Here is a 23,856-nt window from a genome sequence, read left to right on the forward strand (position 1 = left end):
AAGATAACTGGCTCCTAGGTGCAGCTTCATATTATTCATGCAGATGTGAGATCAGCATATATCTTTTCTTAAGTCTGAGCAAGACAACGAATAAGCGACTTTCCCAAAATGTCGAACAAATATTTTTTTTCCCTTCTTCTCTATATTCACCTCTCCGCACTGCTCTCATTTTGAACAGAATCTCGGCCAGGAGGCTTCATTAACTGAATATCTAGTCCTCCAGGCTACTTCTTCATTTTGGCCCGGTACTTTTTCCTATTCTGTCAGCACTCGTGGGGAAAGAGTCCAGATTCAGGATGTCAAAGCACAATGTTTCATTGCAGATTAGCAGTGTGTGTGTGTGTGTGTGTGTGTGTGTGTGTGTGTGTGTGTGTGTGTGTGTGTGTGTCCAAGTTTGTGCATTTGTCATCTTGGATCAATGACTGGGAAAGTAACTGGGTTAGGCCGTTGTTCCCATCTTTCTTCACTGAGGGATATTTTCATTCACTTATATCTGCTTGAGTAAAATCAATATAATCTATTTGTACTAGAGTGTGTGTGTGTTATCTGTTGGTCTTCTTCCTTGACGGTTAATAATAACAAAAAAGTATCTGAGAAAGCAACATCACAGCCTCTATTGTCTCAATCAGAATCAGAATCGGCTTTATTGTCATTATACTATAAAATGAAATTATGAGTGGCTTCTCTTGGTGAATGAAGTTATAATCTATTTCTAGTTTGGGTGCTATTTCCAGGTGTCAATAAACCCAAAGATAAGGTCCAGGGTTTTCAAATGCAGGAAGGACAGCAGTCACTGTTTGTTTTGAGGAAACCTGTGTGACATTTTCCAGTGGCCTTTCACATTGACAAACGGTTTCTTTGGCTGCGTTCCCCTGAGATACGGGCTGAGGTCCAGCCAAACCCCTCTACCTCGTCAGCCCCAACCTTATCTAATCTGGTCGCCTCTGCTATCTGGTCCCAGAATTTCAAGTATGATTTGTTGACTTTTTCCCCCTCCTCATCTCTTCTCGTCAATACAAAAGCTATTGTTTTCCACGTTTCTCCATCTCTGATGACCTTTTTGAAATCGGTTTGAACAAAGACTGCATGTTGAACTGTATTTTGATTTACAAGTCCTTGCAGACTTTTTATTCCAGGAAAATTTGCAAAGTGAACAAAAACAAAGCTGCTACAATTTAGGTCAGAAAGGTGGGACGCAAGATATATGAATAGGCCACATATTTTAAACCTTTCATTCAGTAAAATAGATATTTTATTGATCGGCTAACTTAGCACACAATGTGACCTTTCTTCTTAAAATAGTAGGCTTTAACCGACATATCAGACATTTCCAACTGGTTATGCTCCCCTTGGCTGCTTTCATTCATTTAACTCTGGCTTTGGCTAAAATTGGATCATGTCAAGGCCCATATGACAATTAACTAGAAAAGAAAATCCAGCTCCAACAGGTTCTCAGAATAACTACAGCATCTATCACAGAAGAGTAGCAGGAATTTATATTAACCTTAATGAACCCAAGACTATTCCTCTGGCGTTTGCAGATGTTGTTAACTCTTAGTTCATTTTGCAAATTATAAGGAAATGATTGAAAAACAAATTTTCCAGATGCTTAAAGAACATTGTAGTAGTAGTAATGTAAATAAACATTTCTAGGAATGAAGTGTACCGAAACTATTTTATTGACCAACACAGAGTAATTATCTTTCCCACAGCCTGCAACAACTGAGACGGTTACTACACGACAAATAGGAAGTGTCTCATGATCAGTGTTTAGAACCGCACTGAGTAAATTTGCATAACACAACTCCCCCCACCACACAAACACACAGCTCTCCAGTGCACCAACTGTAAGCTCTGACTCTCTGGCATTCATAAAGTGTCTCTGAGGTGATAACCGAGATCCTTTGAGCCACTCATCCATTTTTTTGTTTCATTTTCTGCTCTTCTCTGCTTGGCATCTCTCATTTTGCCGTTTTATTTTCATTTTCCATTGGCTAATCCACAGGAATGGTGTGGCACTGAAAATTGGAACAAACACACAATGATCTACTGTCTCCCTCGTCTGGGTTTGTTTTCTCTCGCCTGCACACACCACTGGGTCCTCGCCGCCATCAGTTCCGTGTTCAACAAGCCGCAGCGCTTTGTTATGCCTGCCATCGGTTTAAATGAGGGTCCAAAAACGACATGTTCTTCAAAAACAGATGGCAAAGCTCACAGCTTTCCATGAAATCTATTAACCTTACATGAGCAGTAGCACTAAGCTCTGTTTGTGTCTGATTAAGACGTCAATTGAATACTCCACAGATCTTTAAATAAGGCACAATAACAACTAAGGGTTGAATGCAGAATGTGAAGCTTATAATAATGTGATTAAAATACAAAAAAAATACAACAGCCTGGTGCTGCTCTTCACACAGATGAAGGCCCCTTTGTAGATAATGATCTCTTTCTGCCCCACATCCTCCAACTTGTTTGATTTACACTGAAAATGCATGTGCTTTCTTCTTCTTTGCTTTAGTTATGAATGAATAATCTATTTAAAGAGCTATTTCCTTCCCCCCTTGAGTTTCATAGATATAGTACCAGGAGGAGGGGGAGAAGAAAACAGCACATTTCACCAAATGTGATAAAGCCTTCTTGAACTGCATTTCTGCACTACTCGGTGAGCATCATCACAATCTGCATGTCCAAAGAACACTGGGCTATTTTCACCCTTTCCTCCTCCAATTTACACAAGTGGAACATAGGAAAAGCTGTGTTTGTTATAACAAACCTGCTGAGCAGGTTATATTACTTTAAAGCCCCTCAACTGAGTCCAGATCAGGGTGGAGTGCTCAGTCTCTCACCCCTCTCTCTCGTTTAAAACAAGGTCAATGTGCACATTGCCAAATTCATTCAAGAGGAATTCACACAGATCTGATAATGATCATGCGCATTAAACTTCTACTAGCAGCTCTCTTTCTGTAGTGTAGCGCGCCTGTGCGTGTGTGCCAGACATATCTAAAGGAGAGAGGGGGGCAGGTTAGAAAAAACGGACAAGATGTTCCTCCTTGTACTGGGTAGGCTATACTGGAAGTAATTCAAGGGAGAGGCTATTAACGGCAGAGATCATCACGTGCACGCAGAGTACTACACTACCTGCTCGCGCGGAGGGGTGGGGGGGTTGGACATGATGAGAGGCGTTTCCAGCCTCAGCAGCAGCAGCAGCAGCAGCGCGCCGCTCTCAGACATTTATTGCGCTGCCAGCTGTTGGACTCAAGCAGCGGGACGCGAACAATGACAGAGTCGCCTCGTGCATCAAGAGTACCCTCGTGCATTTAAGTGGGGGGAAAAAAGTAGCATCAGAGATGGAAGCGTGATTTTTGAGTGAAGTGACTGAAGCGCAGCGTAACTGAGACCGCACGTTTACATCGACGTGGGACCGGTGCGTACTGGCACCGGAGACAAGCGCCAAACTTCTCAGCATCAATCTAGAGGGGAAAGAGCGCGCCGTGGGGCTGAGTAGCATCATATAAATGTTTAACTGCATTATACCGTGAAGTGTGGAAAGCCCCCCGTGTTGTGCTCCCCTCGCTGCCCTATCTTAACCGCGCCAATGCTGGAATGGCTCGTGGCTCTGTGCATTGTGATCCTGGTGGTCTTCCTCTGGCCGGGCTCCAAATATTTTGGCACCGAGAGCCCGCCAGATGTTTTGCTCCAAGAACTGGGAATTTCACATCAGGATACGAAGGAGAAGAGCGGTGGGCGCGTCTCAGACCGAGAGGGGGGCGCCGGTGCCCAGACGGCCTCCGTGTGCGCGGATGACAAAGCAGCACGCACCGTGGCACTGGTCTGCAAGCCGTCCGCCCTGGCCAACTATCTCCTGAAACACTGCAGGACTTGCAGTAATTACTCGCCGTGCGCCGGCTGGACGTGGCGGGCGAGCGCCTTCCTCCAGAGCGTGTACGAGGCGTGCTGGCCCTACGACAGTCCGGTCCAGTTCGTGCGGGACAACCTGCAGCTGAGCGACGACGGGCTGGTGGCCCTAGACTGGGCAGTGCCGTCCTACCAGAAGCGACGGAGGACTTCCAGCCACTCCACCAGTCCGGTTCTCCTCATCGTCCCAAACTCTTTTGGGAAGATCACTAGAAATGTGTTAAAGGTGCGTCCACGGCTTCCCTCAGACTTCACTATTTCATGTAGAAATGATAGGAACCATAGACCAAGTCAGTTTCATACAGCAAAATAGTAAATCAGCTTTTCATGGAGCTGCTTAGATACCTTAACCATCACAATACGAAAAAGAAGAACTTCAATTATTCAACACACAGACACAAACTTACATAAGGTTGAGAGTGGGAGTTTACACAGTATCTAAAACACTGTGACACATCTAATACTCCTAAAAAGCCTTCTGTGTCAAAGATCAAGATGGCACAGCCCACATACAGTTGTGTCATGCTGCTGTCTGTTTCAACATTTAGGTGACGGGATGAAAATGACAGCAGCTGCAAGTCAACAACTTATTTTTCTTAGTGATAAAATGATATTCTGCATTTTAATAGCTGCAATACAAAATAATAAGTGACAGCAAATCAGTTTTGACTTAGAGCTCAGACTCATGCATTATGCTAGAGCAAAACCAGTCAAAAGAGAAGAAGTCAGTAAAACAATTCAACAATGGCCATTTGAGCAAAAGCAATCACTTGAGCTAAAGCTCAGTCGAGAGAGAGAGAGAGAGAAAGAAAAGCAGACAGGAGGAGGAAAAAAAAGAGCAGATGCAGAGACAGCGTCACTCTTTCAACTGCTCTTTCAATACACTGACTGAGGTAATTGAGTGAGGGATTACAAAGCATCGCTTGACTTCAGGGCCCTGGGGAAGTGCAGCTCTGCTCCACATGAATGCCTGTTGGCTCTGGCATCACTCCGGGCACCTGGCATCGTGCTCCAGCTCATTTCATTTCAAACTGTTTCGCTCTGCGTGTCCATTTGTCACACGGCGAACTCGTCAGCCCCGTGTCAGAAATAACAACTCTGCAACAACTGGGTATATACTGTAACAAAACCCAAATGTGTTTTGATATTCATCTGGAGTGAATCACTCCCTCTGTTTTTTTTTTGTTTTTTTTTTGCCTCTGTTGATAGGACAGTGGGTGAGGCAGAGAAAAAAATAGGAGCATTACAGTGTTATTACCTCAAGTCCTACTAGAGGGGGGAAAAAAGCAAAAAAAAAAAAAAAATGATGAAGAGATGAAAAGTAGCTGTCACATTCAGACAGATCTGTGCCTCTGGCTTTCTGTTGTTTTGGCCCATCGTCAGAGCAGAGAGAGTATTTGTGAAGCTGTCAGCCGGTCACGCTTGGGAGGGCTGGAAGCTGAGGCACCACAAGGGATATACACCAATTAAGATGGCTTCTGTCACTGCTGAGAGTCACTGCATAAAGCAGTCAGCGTGCATGGGAGGAAGACAAGAGATGAAAAGAGTTTGCAGGGACGCACACGCACACACACGCGTGGGTCTATATGTGTGACAGAGAAGAAACAGGGAAATGGAAATTCTCCTTTTTGGAGTGTGTGGGCTTGTGCTCCTGGTCTCTTGTCTCTCTCACTCAGCACATTCAGGAACTCATGAATTTATAAACAAGCTGTTTCCTCTTAAATCATTCACATTTCTACACCAGGTTTGTCTTTTGCTCCTTTGTTTAATTTAGTCAGGCATGATTCATATCCATTTGGGGTAATGGTACAGGTCATAAGAGTTTTTGCAGAGGTTAGTCTCTGTCCTTCCTCATTCATTCATATATTTTTTATGTACACTTCTTATGGGATATTAATGGAAATATGCTCTTATTTTTCTCACTGAGCTGTCACTCCCATATCTATATGTGGCATGTGACCTCCATTCAGAGAAAATAAGCTTAAAGGCATCCAGCTGTTTCTGACTTCTTGCCTGACATGATTAACGTCCGTCACATTTTGCCTGACAGCGCGGACAGATTTGTGAGCGTTTTAACTGTAATTTTGTGTCCTAGTTACTAGTTAATTGAGACTGTTTTGCTCAGTACGTGTTTGGCGCTGTAGGTCCAAGTCTTTTTCATTCCTTATAGATATGGATTATGATTTAATGTGGTCATTATGTGTAATTTATAACGTTTAAATAATTGTTTTCAGGCCATTCATTTCACTTTGCGCTTGCTGAGAGAGCAGCTTCCAAATTGCTTGTGGGATGGGAGCTCAGGACTCAGTGCAGTAAAAAATATCATTAACAGTCTTAAACATATCTGTAAGGAAGGCATGTAGGTTTACATACACATTAGGTAAACATTGTGGGTTTTACAGCCCATAAGTGTCGTGCTGAAATTCTCAGAATTGGTGGATGTTTTTTACAGTGGACCCAAGGGATACACAAAAAAAACTTTTTCCCAGTGTTCAGCAAAATTGTCCCTTTACTTTCTTTGGAAATATAGTCTGTGCACCAGGCTTTGGCAGCATTTATGTCTGTGACTCACTCAGTACGTTTACATGCAGAGCTTAATCGAGCTATGCTCAAAATTCGATTTTTGCGTCAAGTCGGACTTCTGTCCTTGTCTCAATATACATGCAACTGAAAAAAACGAATAACTGATGGGTCCGCCCCCTCATGCAGCGTCACCCGTTGCTTCAGCGGGTTAATACGCCCCCCTGTCCTGTTGACTTTTCTGTCACCTGGTAAAAAACTGAATATAAACAACTTATAAGCTTAATAATAAATTATCAACTGCAGTTCCCGACCAGACACGCCAGTCTGGGCTGGATGCGCCCTGAGAATAGGATACGGGCTTCCTTTTCCCTCTCTCTCTCTCTCTTTTTTTTTTTTTTAAATAAAACACTCTTGCTGGTCGCGCTGTGTGAAATGCATTGAATTGGCGCTGATGTTGGGTTTTTTTCTTTACTTTGCCGGGTTCGGGCGGCTTCTCTGCTCCACTTGGTGCCGTCTCTACTGTTGTGGAGCATGCGCACATGCATTGTCCAGTTATACTCCGACTAAGGTGTATACATGACGGAGAAAATCGAATTCCAATCGCATTATCTGGGTGTCTTAATCGGAGTTCTCAACTCCGATTTCAGTCGGACTAAGGTGTTTACATGCACTTCAGTTGTCCAGTTATAGTCGGATTAAGGCAATAATTCGGTTTTTTCAAGTGTCATGTAAACGTACTGACTGAAGATCTTGTTTTTCTTATCTAATATGACAAGCTATTGAAATGTTACCAACCAGATGTTCATTTATTTAAGAATATGTACAAAAACAACCAAAGCAACACATCCCTTATATGATAAAATCCTGCTGGAGCAGGAGCCACCTTGAAAAAAAAAAGTTCTTGATATTTTTAACTTTGGTGTTATCTTCAATTATTCATAGCTACTCCCCATTTTGAATGTACTGTGTGTCTTTGGTGCCTTACACTTTGAAAATCAGCCAGAGGAATAGACTGCCTTGCAAACTGCAAAATAGTTTTTTTCCCAGAGGCCATCATTTTGTCAGACTTCACAGTACTATATGTGTAGGATATCAGAGTTTTGTAACTCACCACTCCACCAGCAGGGTTGCCATGTTGGATGGAAGGAGAAAAGTCTGTTGTTTGTCTCCTGTAACACAAGAAAATAATGAAGAGTTAATCGATTAACAAATTTAATTTTCAGCAGTATCTCCCATAATAATCTCCCATACTCTCTACTGTAACTGAAAAAGAGCAAATGTGTTTCCTGCACATGTATCACAGGCCTGTTGAAGAGTAAGCGTTGTGGTGAGATGCTGTGTTGCCTCCTAAAGGCTTTTAATCGAATAACATCTCTATTTTTTTTTTTTACTTGATTTGTGGCAGAGAAGCCCAAAGAATCCTCTCTGAAGTTTGCTTGACAGTCATGGTGGTGTCATAGAAATAGATCACATTATTCACTATGATTTCAAGGGAATTATCTTGTATTTGTCAGTGAAGCAAAGTGCTGCTTCCTTTGCATGCGTGTGTCTTTATTGGAGGAACAATTTGCCTGGAGAGCTGGCGTGTCGTCCAGTGTCTGGACTCCCTGCTGAAGGAATTTGTCACTGCACTGACAGTTTATCAGCTCTGACAGAAAACTGCAGGGAAGCTGCTGTTCTTCTGTTTTTTTTGCACACTGTCTAACATAAGGCCAGAAACTTACCCTAACCCTAAAGTGGAAGTGAACCAGGACCAGCTGGGATTGTCGATGTGATCAATCGAGTACAAGTAGTGTGATAACATCAGATTAATAATTCATCAGATTGTTGACAAAAATATTCTTCCTTGGTGGTGAGTCATTGCTTTGCTACTTGAACAGAAAGTTGAGTTTTTTGCTGTAGGCTATATCTTGATTTCAAGAGGCTTCCTGACTAGGGAACAGTTAGCAAAAAACTTTAACTTCAGACGTTCTTGCTGTAGTGTATAATGCAGTGCAGTTGTTACTCATCACTTGTGTGTTATTGTGTGCGATTCATGCAGTGCATAACTAAATTGTGAGGCGACGGTTTTTGCACCGTGCAGCTGCCTTAATACCTGAGAAGGCAGCACTAACCAGGTCAAAACTCACTTCACACTCAGTTCACCTAATTGAATCTCAGCTACGACATTTATCTCTCAGCCCCGTTTTTAAACTGGGAAATATTTAATTATCCTTCCCAATATCTTTGGGAATTAAACTGATTTAAAACGCTAGATACTCATTTAAATATGCTTTCTCCCTCCTCCCACATGTTCCTCTTGAATTACAATAATTGAAAATCGGATCTTTGCGACGACGAGGAGGCTGACGACTGAATGAATGAATGATGTTCCAGTGTATTGGCTCTGTTCGAAGATTTCCTTGCGCGGGCGGCCTTAGTCGTGTGTCTGCCTGAGTAAATCCTCTTGTCGCTGTATAAGGAAAACCAGAAAGCAGCAGAAATACTAGCGCAGTCCTTCTCAGCTGTTAAATATTTAATGCAGCTCTCCTGCAACTCCCCTGCGACTTCTGTAGATTTAAAGAAAAATGTAACTCGGTTCAGATCTAAACGGTTTCTGTGCAGAGGCCTCTTTCGCACCCATATCTGTTTCTGACCGCAAACTCCTGGATGAGAAAAAGACAAACTTCTCTAGCCTACTTGAGATGAAGCTGAGGGACACAGCAAATAGAAAGGAATTATAATCCTCTTCTTGTGTTGCCAGACACTGTAATGATTTATTCTGAAGGTAAGATTCAGAGACAGGACTGGAACGACGTCTCATTTTCATTCCTTTGCTGAAACTGAGAAGAACTCTATCTCCAAATCTCACAGCTCTCTCCAGTTTAGTTTAAGATTAAGATTTCAAGATTACCTTTGAAGAAAAAAAAAAACACGAGTCCACAAAATTTGTTGAATTGATGGAATCATATTTTCTCCCTTCCCTCAACATCTAATGACTGAAGCTCAACTGCCCCCTGGGTGTTGCACCACGGCTGCCCCTTCTTTCTGTCTGTGTTTGTTTTCACTTAAATACAGAGGTGAAAATTAAACAAACAACTAATAGGACTAACTCTGTCCCGCACCAATGACTGCCCACTGCCCATTCAGCTCATGTTGTCACATTCATATCAAAATAAACAAAATAATAACAGCTCACTGGAAGAAACAATGAGTCGTGGTATTTCTCTCCACCGTGCAGCTGACTGAAAGGGAAGTCTTCCTGCCAGAGACATGAGATCACAGGTTTCCACACTCAAGTCCTTTCTGCTCTCCACTGCCAATTCTGCTCCAGTCCATCTTAAGGAAACCTGCACTGTGCAGGGTGAGGTCTGTTTCAGGGCCGAGCAGCTGGCTGCAGGCTGCAGGGACATTGTCTCAGCTAATGACACTGTGCATATAATGTCGGCCAAACCAGTGCCTACAAAGTGTTTGAGAACTGCCAAAAAATATGCCTGAACATCCTCCACATGCACATGCATGTCTTTATAAACTTCTAAAACATCACACGTTTAACCTGATTGTAACACAAATGTATTTTTATACATCTCCATATAGACTTTTGGATCGGTTGTTATAGGGTTGTTAGAGCTGACTTGGAGCACAGTTTCAATAATAAACTGATAACTTAGACTTAAACTTTGTCATCTGCAATGTAAAATGAATTGAAAGCACAACATTGCTGTTGATGTTAACAAAAACATGGCCACATCATAAAAAAAATAAGTAGGCTAGGCGTAGTAGAAGTTAAACAATATTCAAATAAATATCACAATATATTTTTATCTCCATTATGATCAATGAAAATCCTGCACTCTGTATTTGGAGATGTCATCTATTCCAGCTGGAACGACAATCTGTTATATGTTATTAGTTTTACCTTTGATCGCTCGCCATGTTGCATTCACTGCCGCCTGGTATTTTTGAGTGATGATCATGAGAGTCCAGGCAGGTGTGTAGATAAAACCGTGTCAGCAGCAGCATTTCCACCAGTCTCCAAACGTCGCTGCTCAGGGCGCTGGAAAACGTCACTGTATTTTGGATACCAGCTGCTAGCTAGCGCTCTGCTGTCATTCATACTGCCGGGACTAGTTAGCTAACTGGGTGGCGGCGGCACATAGCCTACTGAGTGTAAGGTTAGGTCAGGGCCTAAATTTCCAATGTGCCTTGAAATTTAGAGCATTATAACTCCGCGACCGTTTGAAGTAGAGTCACGTGCCGTCTTTTTTTCCTTCTGAAACGGGATGGACTCGTCCGTCGTACGCGTCGCCGACTTCCGTCAATAAGCTACCGTTAAATGTTTGTAAAGTGTAGTTTTCCGGTTGCCCTCGCTTTTTGTGTTTTTCGCATGGTTTTTCGCGCAAGTTACGTTTGGAGTGACATTACTCGATTCAGCATTCCTATTGGCCCCCAGTTGGTGCTGTCACAGCCAATCTGAGTGTCTAATTCAGGTCTGTATAGCCTACCTTTTTATATTGGAGCCTACCTTGATGAGAAATTCTGTGTAGCATTTGGTGACACATAGCCTAAAATGACAACTTTATTAGGGAAAAACAACGTTAAGAATAAACAAACAAGCCCAATTGTCATTCTAAGACCTGCAGCAATATAGCCTAATGTCGGTGAGAATACCTAACTCTCACGTTCTATAGTATTAGGATGAAACATCAACAGTTCGTCCCTCATCTGTTGGGTTAAGAAACACAGTATGCAAGGAAAATAACAGGTTTTCTAAAGTAAAGAAGATGTTTAAAAAAATAAGTGCCTTCCAAAAAAGAAGAAGGACAAAGAGAAAAAGAAGGGGAAAGATAGATAGACGAGCTGTGTCCATTGCTATTTTTGTTGTTTGTTTGTTTTCTTATTACTATAATAGCCTATGTTTCATCATCTTTAATTTTTTTTTTTAATATTGTATTGGTGTTAATACTAAGCCAGTGCAATTATAAGAAAGGGGCAGGTACCATGGGTTTTTTCTTCATCCTGCTCCTCTTCAGTATGGTGATTATGTAAATATGTGCAATCATGTTAAGTATGTAATCCATGAATGGAATATATCGAAATGAGATGAGATGAGAAAGTGGAGTGACGACAGTCTATGGCCAAACAGCAGAGCAAAAGGCGAGCAACACTTAATCCCGTAGTTTTATTGCCTTAGCGTCTCCCCCCACAACAGTTTATTTGTCTTTCCATACAATAAAAAGAAGTAGCCTACTATGCATGTTCAGGTGATACAACTGCAAAGGCATTTAGGGGAACAAAACTTTGGTGGGACATTAAAAAAAGAGGAATTCCTCACAAAGAACTAAAACCCACATGGTCTAAATCAGCCATCAACCATTTCATGCATAAATAGATTAACCTTTCCCACTGTGTCTTAGGCTATGTATGGGGAAAATTAGGTATTTTAATACTGAACACATCCCCAGCAGACCTTCCACACAAAGACCAGATCTTATGTATGTATTTATTTATTTATTTATTTATTTATTCATTTTCTCTACAGTTGTGTGAAACGGCGCTGTCCCACGGCTACCTGCCCACAGTCTTCAACCGCCGCAGCCACAACCGGACGCCGCTCACCACCCTCAAACTGCAGCAGTTTGGTGACCCTGCGGATCTGCGTGAGGCTGTGCGTTACATCCGCTACAGACAGCCGGCAGGAAGACTGTACGCAGTGAGCGAGAGCAGCGGGTCTGGCCTTCTCCTGTCTTACCTGGGGGAGTGTGGATCGTCCAGCTACGTGACGGCGGCCGTCTGCCTGTCACCCGTGTTTCGCTGCCAGAGCTGGTTTGAGAACGGGCTGTGCTGGCCCCTGCAGTGGGCACTGGTGCTGTACCAGAAGATGTGTCTCAGCAGGTATGCAGAGGGTGGAAAACGTGTTGGCTGAATAACTCAGCTTATGAGAAAGGGACAGGTAGCATGATCCTAAATGGCTGGGAACAATATATCAGTGGTGATGAAAACAGACAGACTGAGTTGACTTTTAAAGAGTATCTTCAAATTATTGCTGCTTGGCTCTTATTGTGTATCAGCTGTGATAACAAGGTTCATGCTGCAAGTCATCTGGAGGCACAGAATCAAAGTCCGAAATGGCAGAAACAACAAACTGTCGAAAGAGCATCAGACAGGTATAAGTCACCTGATCTGATGTCGTAGCTGTATTAGAGGAAACACAAAGTGAGAGATATATCGTCTTCAGTTCCTCTTTAGCCAAGAAAACATTAATATGTGTGTGCACAACTGGCCAGGAGCGAATGTCAAACTCTAAGCAGAAAATGTTTTTCCAGGCCTATCTGACATCGTCTTCGAGAGACATCAGCAGTTATCTTGAGTACTTACAGCGACAGTAATAGCCAGTGGTACTGAAATATGCAACTGATTTTCTTTAATTGTTTTAACTGGTAATCCTAAAAAAAAAACCCAGTAAATGTGAAGAATAGAGAATGTGAAAAGGCATAATGATAAACAAAAAGAGAAAACAGTCCGCTGTCTTCTTTCAGTGTACTCAGGGGGCTATGTGTGTGGGAGATGATGAAAAAAAGAAGAAGAAGCTTTATAAGGCTTGTGCATGAATTGCGCAATATTAAAAAATCTGAATTCTCAGTCAGCCAAAGAGGAGGTTTGGTTAAAAGGAGACTGAAATAAAAACAGATTCAAGTACACACTAAGTATTTATTGGATAGGCACAGACAATTAAGGAAAGGGTCGAGTTACTGTAGCAACACATGGCCTGCTCAGTGTCAAGTCATTGATTCTGAGAAACATCGTGACCCAGGTAGAATTTCTCAGATCAATGCCAATAGGGAATATGAGACCCATGCAGCTCTTCAGAATTGATTTACTGATTTCCTGTTCTTGTGTGTGTGAATGTGAATGTGCTTGGTGCTTGGATGACATTCACAGGTACAGGACGGCGCTGGGTGAAACCGTACACACAGATGCTCTGTTTTCCAGCTGTTCCCTGCGTGGCCTGGAGGAGGCGCTGTTCTGTCAGCCCGGACACGCCGGTTCTGCACCACCAGCATCAGCAGCAGGAACCGGCAGCAGCAGCAGCAACACCTCAGGCGCCTGGGAAGCTTACTGGGAGCGCAACGAACCCTTGAGAGACGTGGACGAAGTGGCCATCCCTGTACTGAGCGTGTGCGCCCGGGATGACCCAATCCGCGGTGACGCCCACTCCACCGTGCCCTTGGAACTCTTTGAGACCAACCCACATTTCTTTCTCCTCCTAACTGACCGTGGAGGTCACTGTGGTTTCTCCACCCAGTCTGAGGGGAGTTCCACTGGTGCGTTGGGCGCAGCTGGGTCTGCGGCCGCCCCGAACAGTGGGATGGAGAGCCGTGGGACCAACTGGAGCCACAGAGCTCTGCTGGAATTCTTTAGGGCGACCACAGACTTCTTTGCCACGGAGGAGAGAGCGAAGCAGCTCGCAGCGAGGAGGAGAGGGCTCGGGGGAGGCACGGGAGGGAGGGTTTTCCGCCACCGCAGCGTCAGTACGTGCAAAAGGGTGCCAGCCTGTTCCCATAATATCCACGCCATTTACAACTGGCAGAGGTCCTACACACGATGAGGGAGCCTTAATGGAAAGTTAATGGACTGCACTGATGCTTTCTGATATGGTTTGGATTTGAGATGCGAGGTCGTTCTCTGCCTGTGTGACACTCGCCCAGAAAGTCTGATGATAACCAACACCGGAGGCTGTGTTGTTCTCACATGTATGGTGTGAGCCATTAAGCACTACAACTGACAAAAAGATCACAAGCTTAAATGACACTGAGCTCTCTTTGTGGACGGCTTTATATTTTTCTATGGACTATTTCCAGTCTCTTCACCTCCACAACTGTTAAAACCGAAAGATTGTGTCTTAGTTTTGTTAACAAACATTCACTTATCAGTTCATCAATTTCTGCCTCACGTTTTACACAGTTTGCTACAATTGCAACCACAACATTATCATCATCATCATCTGAAACCTCAAGCACTCAGTGTAGCATCTTACCGTTATTCTTTTTTATTACTGACGGGATGTTTAGTGGGAAGTTAAAGTGTTGGGAAGTCTTGTGCCTAGAGTAGGAAAATACAATCCTGTGAAAATTCCTTGTGAATTTGAACTCAAATGTCGACTGAGTTTAACAAACTCATGCAGTGTTATTGTGGACATTAAAGAGAGTTTACTGTGTATATTATCATTAAGTGTTCTCTTGTTTCTTGAGAAATGGTCTGTGGTTCCCAGAGTAGGGGAACTTAATGTGTGATTGCCACCCAGTTAGATTTTAGAAGAAGGTGTGTGTCATAAGTTTATGATATTTTAATTGGTTGGGTGGCTGGAAGCATTTTGTGAGTTTTCCTATCTCATCATTTAAACTCCTGTGATCCAAGGTTTCCCTGGCTCCGGCTGAAAGTGGTGAAGCTGTGGCTGGTTTGGTGCCAGAGATGGAGCATTTGAGGCCTCGAAACACCGCTGTTTGGAAAAACTTCTGGAAATGTGCCTTGGAATTTTCTCAAATAGGTTAATTTTGGAGCATTAAGACAATCAACTAGATCAAATATTAGATAAAGAGAAAAGTAGAGAAAAAGAAGCTTAAAGGGGCAGTTAAAGCAGAAGTAAGTGATATATTTGTGTTAATATAAGTCTTAAATAGTTATATCTTCCGACAGCAATCACTTACATAGAGTGTTTGGACCGAAACACGGGTCTCCCAGTCCCTCTGCTCTGCTCTGAGCCGAGGAGAAAACATTTATCGTATCCTACAGTTTTTATCCAATGAGGAGAGAGAACGGCATGCAGGGCTGTGTGTGCAGCCAAGGGACGCCGTGAATGTGGTGACGTAGGGACGAGGACTGTTATGGTGCGTTCAAGGAAACTCGTAACTCGTGTTTTTCCGACCTGTGAAGTCGTACCAGTTCGATCTGGTACAAGTTCACGGGTCGGAAGTTACGAGTGGCCGTTATAATGCACTTTCACAGGTAAAACAGGTCGGAAAAACATGAGTGGGTTGCCTGGAACGCTACAAAATCGTAAGTTGTGACTTGAAGCTGTAATTTACGGTTTCAAAAGCCTACCTGGAACGCAGCATTAGCCAAAACGACCGGATCGCTTACTTCTGCTTTAATCCAGTTAATAAGCAGAGAAAAGGTGTTTTACAAACATGCTGGCCCACAAATTAAATGTGTTTCAGTTGTGATAGTGATTGGTAAAATAACACTGAAAAGCTCATCTTTCACTTACAGAATACAGAATGTGCGTTTCTCTTTATACAGTATTTAATGATACTAGTGCCCATTTTTATGCTGCCATTGAAGTTGTGATCTGTGGTCTCGTCAAACCCCTGCTGAGTCAATGCTCAAAGACACTTCCTATTCCCTGCATTCCTATTATAGTACAGTCCCCTCAGCCATCCCATAATTGTGTGTGTGTGTGTGTGTGCGCGCGCACAATGGCCACTGTAGTGTTTGTCTGCCCACTGAGCCTTATTCACTCAGACAGCTGGAACACAGCAGTGTACACAAAGACACACACAGAATGTGTGCCGACAGACACATCGTCAACGCGCATCTCTGCCATCACACTCACAGAAATACGCATATACAAAAACACACACAAACATGCACACAAGCTGTCACATGCGTGTTGGATATTCTTATACATGCTCATTACTCACAGAAAGATTCACAGTCTCCAGTAGAGGATAAACTGCCTGTGACACACACACACACACACACATACTGTGACATGTAAATGACACCATTATTAATGTGGACAGCTTTCATAGAAATAACCTGAGATGAAGTGTGACTCATTATAAAGTCAACTCAAATACAACGTATTTGGAAAATCTGATTTTCCAAAAGAATGGATAGAAACAAAATGTTCTATTTCATTTCCCATTTATTGTTTAGTATAAGCCAAACAGTCTCCAGATGCCATTGTCAAATCCTGTAGGTGTAATTCCACATGATGATAATCAGTATGTCGGGGGGTCGGACTGTGCTTTTTCTTGTTCTGCCCACAGATGTCTTCCAGTATAAACCACATTTTGTTCTACATTATATTTTACATACTGTATGAAACAAAACAATCATTTTGTCAGTTATGCATTTCTAACATCATTTTTTGCCATGTATACTTCCTTCTTACGTTCCAAAATGAAAGCTCAAGAACATTTTGTTTAAGAGTCGATGTTGGAATTATCAGACCAACCGGTAAGGCTGTGATTAAAAAGGTAAAGCCCTTGTTTCTGGAAATAAGTCTGGGTTAGCAAATGCTGACAAAGTGGATAGGTGACAGCTATGGGGACCATGTAAAAATAAATGCTTGATACAGCCTGTCCTGTCCTGTTTTGTTGCTGACATTAAGGCTCATAATTTATGACCAAAAGTAGACTCTGTTGCCTCGCAATAAATGCTGGCTTTCATTGCCCTCTAGCAAATTAAGCCATTAAGATTGAATTGCCCTTTCCCACTTTGCTTTTTCAATCCAGAGCCAATAGTCTGCCTCAGTGATCAGAGTCTGATTTAATTCAAATGACTGATATTTCATTAAAAAAAAAGAACCTGACATTACCATTGCTTTTACTGCACTAAATCATAGGTTCTCTAAATTGAGGCAGATGCTTTGTTAGACATTTGTTGAAATGGGAGAATCATGTGTACCATCACATACATGCACAGTGATTACTGCATTAAAATGGGCAGTGAGGGAGTGCCTAATGCAAACGTTTATCTAAGAAATATGCAATTCATTCAAGTGAGTTAAAGAAACCAGATTAAGAGACAAAAAGTGGGGGAAAAAATCCATTATTTCCCCCCACCATTGTTTCTCACTGTTACACAATTCTATATGGTCGTCTTCTCTAAAAGACGAAACAACAGTCTTAGTCTTGCAAACTAAAATTTTAAGAGGTCCTCTACTTGTGCTGCTTTCAACAATAGATTGCAAAAAAAAGCAATGCAGCCTCTGTGATGTTACATGTGTCTTAAGATCATAGCAAGCTGCTTCCATTTACAAAGCTCTTTTAGTTTGAAAACTCTTGGGGTTGCGTTGCCCACAGTGGCTGCTCAAAAGGAGCTCATCTGCCTCGACTGGTGGTGAAAGGAAGACAGATAATGAAATAAAAATGTTACTGACCCTATTGTCTTTGCTCGCAACTTGTGTCCAGTTAAATTCAGCAATTTAACACTGCAGCTGGATTTGCTCGTCCATGTTTTTTTGTCGTTTTTGCAACTAATCGACTGCAGAAAAGACAATCTGCTTCCTGTTTACACCACACATGTCCAATTATGTACAGGATTGCTCAGGTATGCATGCGTTTTCAGATATAAGGCATGGATCTTTTTTTGTATGGGTTTAAAAAGCCTGTCTTGACCGACTGTTTTTGTTTTAAGCCACTTGTGGCATGTGTGTGAAACTAAGACAAATGGCTCACCTTTAATTGTGCAGAACATTAAGCCTTGATTCAATTTAAATAGGAATTGTTTGAAAATTTACCTTCATGGAATTATCACGAAACATGTTTATTCTGGTTGTAGAGTTGGGAATTTTAACATGGAGTCTATTGACTGGCTTTTGGAGCCAGCCTCAATTAAGTGGCCAATCAAAGAGTTGCAGTTGTTTCCAACCTCACAGTGAAAAGAAGTGTCCTGAAAATATCCATGCCCCACACTCACATAAAACCACAATGTTTTGTTTTTACAGTGTGTTTTTTTAAACAGTACATACACATGATTTACAGTGTGTCACTGTAATCACTGAGCTACTGAGGTGCCAGTGGACAAAGAGCAGGACTGGCTGTTTCTCCTGTTTCAAGTCTTTACGTTAAGTTAACTTTGCCAGGCATGAGACTGTTATCAATCTTCAGCTCTAATTTATCAAGAAAGACATAATAATATTTCCCCTAGACAGGGTCTACTCTATATTCAGGACCCACCCACATATCTGAAACCAGTTTAGAATCAAGAAGGACCAAGAAAACACCAGACATTTAGATCTGGTTAATCATGAGGTGAGCCACTGTGCAGAAACAATCTCCAAAAATAGTTTCTGGAATCTGTTATTAACGTGTTTGCGTCACTACCAAAGAAGATCTCCTGTATCGTTTAGCTTTAATCTCTTAGCCCAAAGGTTAAACGTTTCTGTGACACAGAAAGTAAATGGAATTCCTGGAATTTGTAAAGTTTCTTCGAAGATATTTCAGCTATAAGGTAGCTATTGCGTTATCAGAGTGTCACCGCCAAGACAACTAAATGTGATCAGGGCGATCCTAGCAACCAGCAAGCCAACAAAAATATGAAACAGATGTTTAGCTTGGGTCACTGACACTCTAATTGTACTTGGTTTGGATGATAATCAGCAACTGAGGAATAGGAGTGTTTTTGGTGTTTCTTTGTTGGCCCCACCGCTCTGTGAGCATCCAAAAGAGTTATACTGTACTGGGGCAGTGTTTAGAATGGAGGACATGTTGAATATCTACTGTTTATGTGTGGGTATAACTTTAATAAAACACCAGAGACAACAACGTCTCCCTCCTGCTTTGTTACAGAAATGTTGCCAGGATTTTTTTGTTTTTTAAAGCCCAGTTTTGTGTTTACTGTAAAACAAAAATGTGCGGCTCGCGGGCCAAAGCCGGCCCGGCTGAGGGTTCAATCCGGCCCTTGGGATGAATTTGCCAAGTGTGAAAGAGTGTGAAGAGACTTAATATTGTTGAAATTTCACACATTTTTTTATCAAGAAATTTTAGGTTGTTCATAATATGTTAGGATAGCTTATTAACTGTAGACAGCTTAATGTACTGAAGCAAGTGAAAATTTCAAAGTTCTTTTTATTTATAGGTTATTATGCTATTATTAACCTGGTCCGGCCCACTTGAGCTCAGATTGGGCTGTATGTAGCACAGTGGCTCCTTAACAAAAATGAGTTTGATATCCTTGCTGTTGTCACATGTTGGCTCTTGGCATTTTAGCTCAACACAAAACACACAAAAAAACACCAGTGCTGCATTTCTATAATAACTTTGAAACCCTCACTGTCTTTTTGTCATTGTCTCTCTCCTGTTCCCTGTTCATGTCCTGTGTTATTTTCTAATGCCGAGTATTTACCATGCACCAGTACATTGCGATCGTTGTGAAGTGAGCACATCCCATGATGAAGTTACACAGCCTGAGAACGCTGACCCTGCAGGACTGCAATGGTCCAGCCAGCTGTGTTGGAAAAAGGTAAGCTTTATATGAGTGAGAGCGTGCATGATTTCTAGTTAAAACAATATAAAATTTCTTGTTGCAATCCATATGTGGTATTTGGACAGGCATTTATTTTGGAAGGACTTCGGATCTATTGCTTCTATCATAATTTCCACTTCTTGAAAAGAGAATTTAAAGGTGAATTAATAGCCAAAAAAAAAACAATACAAGTGGAGATACTTGACAGAAAACAACTGAGATCATGGGCACCATCTTGTGGATGTTTGGGGTAGAGGTGTGGATCTATCAAGCATCAACTACATAAGTGTGTGTGTGTGTGTGATTGAGCCTTCAGTTCATACATTTTAAGCCCCACTATAGCATAAACATAAACAGGTACAAGGTCATTTTGAGCATTAGTTCATTTACAACAAAATATAACCTCTTCCATTAATTATCTGTTTACACACATTGGCCTCCACTACAGGTGTTCACATGAGATAAATAATCACATTTATCTGTTACAACTTAATTATCAGTGTGCTTTTAAATGTGTGTAAATATGTCCTATTTTTTTTTAATTACAGTACGTACAGTATTGTAACACTATGGCAGGTTAGACATTTGCTGGGAATACAGTGTCTTTTTACAGGTATTTTTTATTAATTAACTTTTTTTTTTTTACTTTGGCAGTTTTATGACATCAAATGTTAATTAAAAATTTTATTTGAAAAAAAAAAAAAGAGTCAGAAAATCATTTTTCTTGCAACATTATGAAGTGGAGGTTTTACAGGAAGGAAACGCAGCCCTAATAGCAATTATATCAGTTCTGATTCACGTCATTTTTCCACACAGCTTTACATCCATAAGCCTTTAAATAGGTCTGTCTGCTTCCCTGTGACCTGGTTTCACAGCGATTCCTTTATCAAGATCACTCAACCTACTTGCCCATCCAAATTATCCAACCATGCCATCCGACGTCGCCATGGAGACCTCCTCATCCTCCTCTGCGGCAGCGGGCAGCAGATGGCAGCATCAACAAGGTTTCTGCCTGGAATGTTCCATGCTCCGGCTTCTCCAGGGGTTGACTCTAACGCTCTGACAGACACAATGACGCAGCTATCTCTGCTTTTGGCTTGGAAACTGTCTGTATATTTAGCACCTCGTTTAAAATTAGAGCTCAGCACATGGGGAATAAATTTAGCTGGCAGTTTAAATAGATATCTGCCTAGTCATACAAATTGGACTCGGCACACACACATGTCCATAAAGACAGTGCAGATGTAAAGGAAGAAGTTAAACCTTTCTGGCCTGGCCTGTAATTTGTTGCATATTCAACACTGATCGTCAGCTGTTTCTCTTGAGAAAACAATGAGTCATCTTTCATATAAATTCAGCACTCATGAAATGTGTGACAAAGGTTACTGTGCGTCACATGACTACGCAGAGAAGAAATTAGTTTTAGCTGTTCACCCTGATTAAAGACACACAATGAAAGTGATAGAAAAGAAAAATATACTCTGCTTTACTTGCCTAACTCTGACACTTGACTAATTCCTAATTCCTTCCACTATAGAGAGAACGTATGGAGCAAATTTTCCACAGCAAAACACTCAACAGGTTGAACAGCAGTGTATGGGAATGCAAACAGAAAAGCAGATTATTATGGGGAATGGCTCCCAATAGCCCTCTGTACTGAATTCCTATTAAATCTTTTAATTATTTTGGTGAGTCTTTTGTGGAATTTCTGTTTCATTTCCATGTCTTTGTAATGTATTTAATCTTTTTCACTTTCAGATTCGGTGTGCTGTTGTATGAGGATCAGAATATGAGCCACAGCATGTATTTATCATGTGTTGGCATTAGTTAAATGTCAGTTCTTGTGAATGTCGTACCTTGGAGCTAATTTGCATATTAGTGTACCTTGCGGTTGAGCTTCTGTGTGAGTGTGCTTACCTTGGATCGAGGCCCATTTGTTAGTGGCATTACATCCTGATTAATCTCTATTTAATGCTGTCACTTATAAGCAATACAGTCTAATTAAATAACCCTGAAATTACATCTTATATTTAATGATGCCCATGCAGTTATTGATCAAAGAAATAAACCACATCTAATGCTATCTGGAAAAAAAAAAACTATTTGATGGAGATTATTCATTTTGTGTCTGCTTTCAGCCCACAGATCAATAGGTAATTGATGGCCTCATCGCTGACAATGAGCCACATGTGGCGTGTCAGTGCATGCAGGACTGACATTCTGCAGAATGTGAAAATGCACAGCCAAGAATCAAACATGAGCTCCATTAATAAGAACAAAAATCCAACACTGAGTTCCCAGGAGTGGGCATATGTGGGAGAATTAATATCCAATAAACAGCAACATAATACAAGTATCTGTTCAGGAAATAAGAGGAGAAAATATTTTTGAAACACTACAAGTGATCCATGACAATAATTGCAAGGGTAACCTATGCACTCAGACTACTCAGACAGAGTTAATAGAATTATCCTGATGATTTCAATAGTAATAAATTCAGTGTAGTCTTATGATGAGTGCATTTTCTGTTCTGTGTGCTGGGCCTCCACAAGGGCAGCTTGGTAAGCTTTCAGCTTTAGTTGATTTAGTAGATTAAATGTTAGTGTAAATCTGAGCTGATCAACAGGTTAATTCCAAGGTCATCAGAATGTACGAGGATACGTGCTCCCCAACAATGTTAGGATAACACAAAAAATTAATTGAAAGACCACCTCATGGTGAATGTATTGGAAAATGTAATCTTATCTGTTTTCCCTTTCAGTGTGTCACACTGAAACACTCACATTACTAAACCAAAATGAAGCTGACATGTTGCAACCTTCTGAACCTGACATATTTGTGCTTTATGATCATCACAAACTGTCACGTGAATTTCCAAAGCGGAATAGACATTTAAAATACAGTGTCGTACTGTACCTTGATTTTCCACATTATTTATTAATATTAAAAGGATGATTTTTGCTTGTGAAATACTGTATACTTTTTGCTAAATTCCAATAGCTGTATTCAAAGTTGTTTGCAATGCCTTAGCCCTTCAAAACAATTACTTCTGCTCTATATTATATCCACAAAAAATGTCTACTGCTGATACATTTTATCTTGATATTTTTGTGGGAGAATAACACAGAACAATTATGCAAATACTATGAGTTTAAGAAAATTCACATTTTTACCTCCACTTACATGTGAAGGTATTTAAAAAATGCAAAATATTTATTCAAACACCCACAAAAGTAAAAAACAAACAAACAAATGAAAGAAAGAAAGAAAAAGAGAGCCAACATGCAGAAAACTGTTTTTCTCCTTTTCCTGTGATTCACTGCACTGGTGACGTACAAGTATCTCCAACTAAGGCTGCAAGTATTTGTGGCTAACCTGCAGCAAATTCCTCAACTGTCACATTACATGGGTTACAGCGGGTGTGGCCTCTCTCTGCTGGCGAGGAGCACAGCGTATTCACCAGCTAATGTGTGAGTGTCTCATTCTTGTGGGGCCTGAAATAGACCGTGGGGACAACAGAGTCATGAGAGGGAAATGAGGGTGAGAAGGAGGAGGACAAACCCATGTTTGTTGCCATGTACTGTTCTCTGAGTGTGTGTGTGTGTGTGTGTGTGTGTGTGTGTGTGTATCCCGGTCTGCACATGTTGCATGTGTATGCATGTCCTTTTCTCTGTACGGTTTGAGGTTGCTGGTAGGTAACCACCTCTCCTTCAGGCTAAATTGGAGTCAGCTAACACTGGAAGATCTAATGCAACATGACAGTTAGCCTGGTCTGCCCAACTGTCTTTGCGCACAGTCCAAATAACCCTGGAAACTAAAACCAAAGCATCTCTCTAGATAAGAGCATATAGGACACGAATCACCTACAAGCTGGGTTAAGAATTCAAGAAAATAAAACTCAAGACATATTTTATCTCTGAAATGAATGTCATGTGCAGTCACTGCAGTGCAGTGCATTTATACTTATTACCGTGTACCTGTGAGCCCATTTTAAAATCAGTCCCATCTACTTGCAAAAGAAATTCACTGTGTAATTAGGAAACATGGATCATAATAGAACAAAACAAAATGCAGCAGAGTCAAAAAACAAAATAGCAAGAAACAAGTTCTCCAGGTAGCAGCTTCAGCCATAATTTAAATGGCTCAGATTGGAGACTTTCCATAATTCGTGTTCACACTCTCTTT

General features: G+C 41.4%; 1 protein-coding gene across 1 annotated transcript; it reads left to right on the forward strand.

Moving 5' to 3' along the window:
• The first annotated feature begins 2,868 nt into the window (after positions 1 to 2,868).
• On the forward strand, positions 2,869 to 14,649 carry abhd15a (abhydrolase domain containing 15a). Its single transcript, XM_085795550.1, has 3 exons — positions 2,869 to 4,141; positions 11,960 to 12,312; positions 13,360 to 14,649. The coding sequence occupies exons 1-3, from the start codon at positions 3,596 to 3,598 to the stop codon at positions 14,024 to 14,026; spliced, it is 1,566 nt and encodes a 521-aa protein (XP_085651676.1). The 5' UTR covers positions 2,869 to 3,595; the 3' UTR covers positions 14,027 to 14,649.
• Positions 14,650 to 23,856: the final 9,207 nt, after the last annotated feature.

Source organism: Trachurus japonicus, chromosome 13 (assembly GCF_045865225.1).
Source record: "Trachurus japonicus isolate A0001 chromosome 13, Traja_1.0".
NCBI lineage: Eukaryota > Metazoa > Chordata > Actinopteri > Carangiformes > Carangidae > Trachurus > Trachurus japonicus.

Excerpts from the sequence above, each read along its gene's own strand:
- abhd15a (XM_085795550.1), top strand. The coding sequence starts at position 3,596 with ATGCTGGAATGGCTCGTGGCTCTGTGCATTGTGATCCTGGTGGTCTTC. Across the intron at positions 4,142-11,959 it reads TCACTAGAAATGTGTTAAAG|TTGTGTGAAACGGCGCTGTC; the intron begins GTGCGTCCACGG and ends TTTTCTCTACAG. Across the intron at positions 12,313-13,359 it reads CAGAAGATGTGTCTCAGCAG|GTACAGGACGGCGCTGGGTG; the intron begins GTATGCAGAGGG and ends TGACATTCACAG.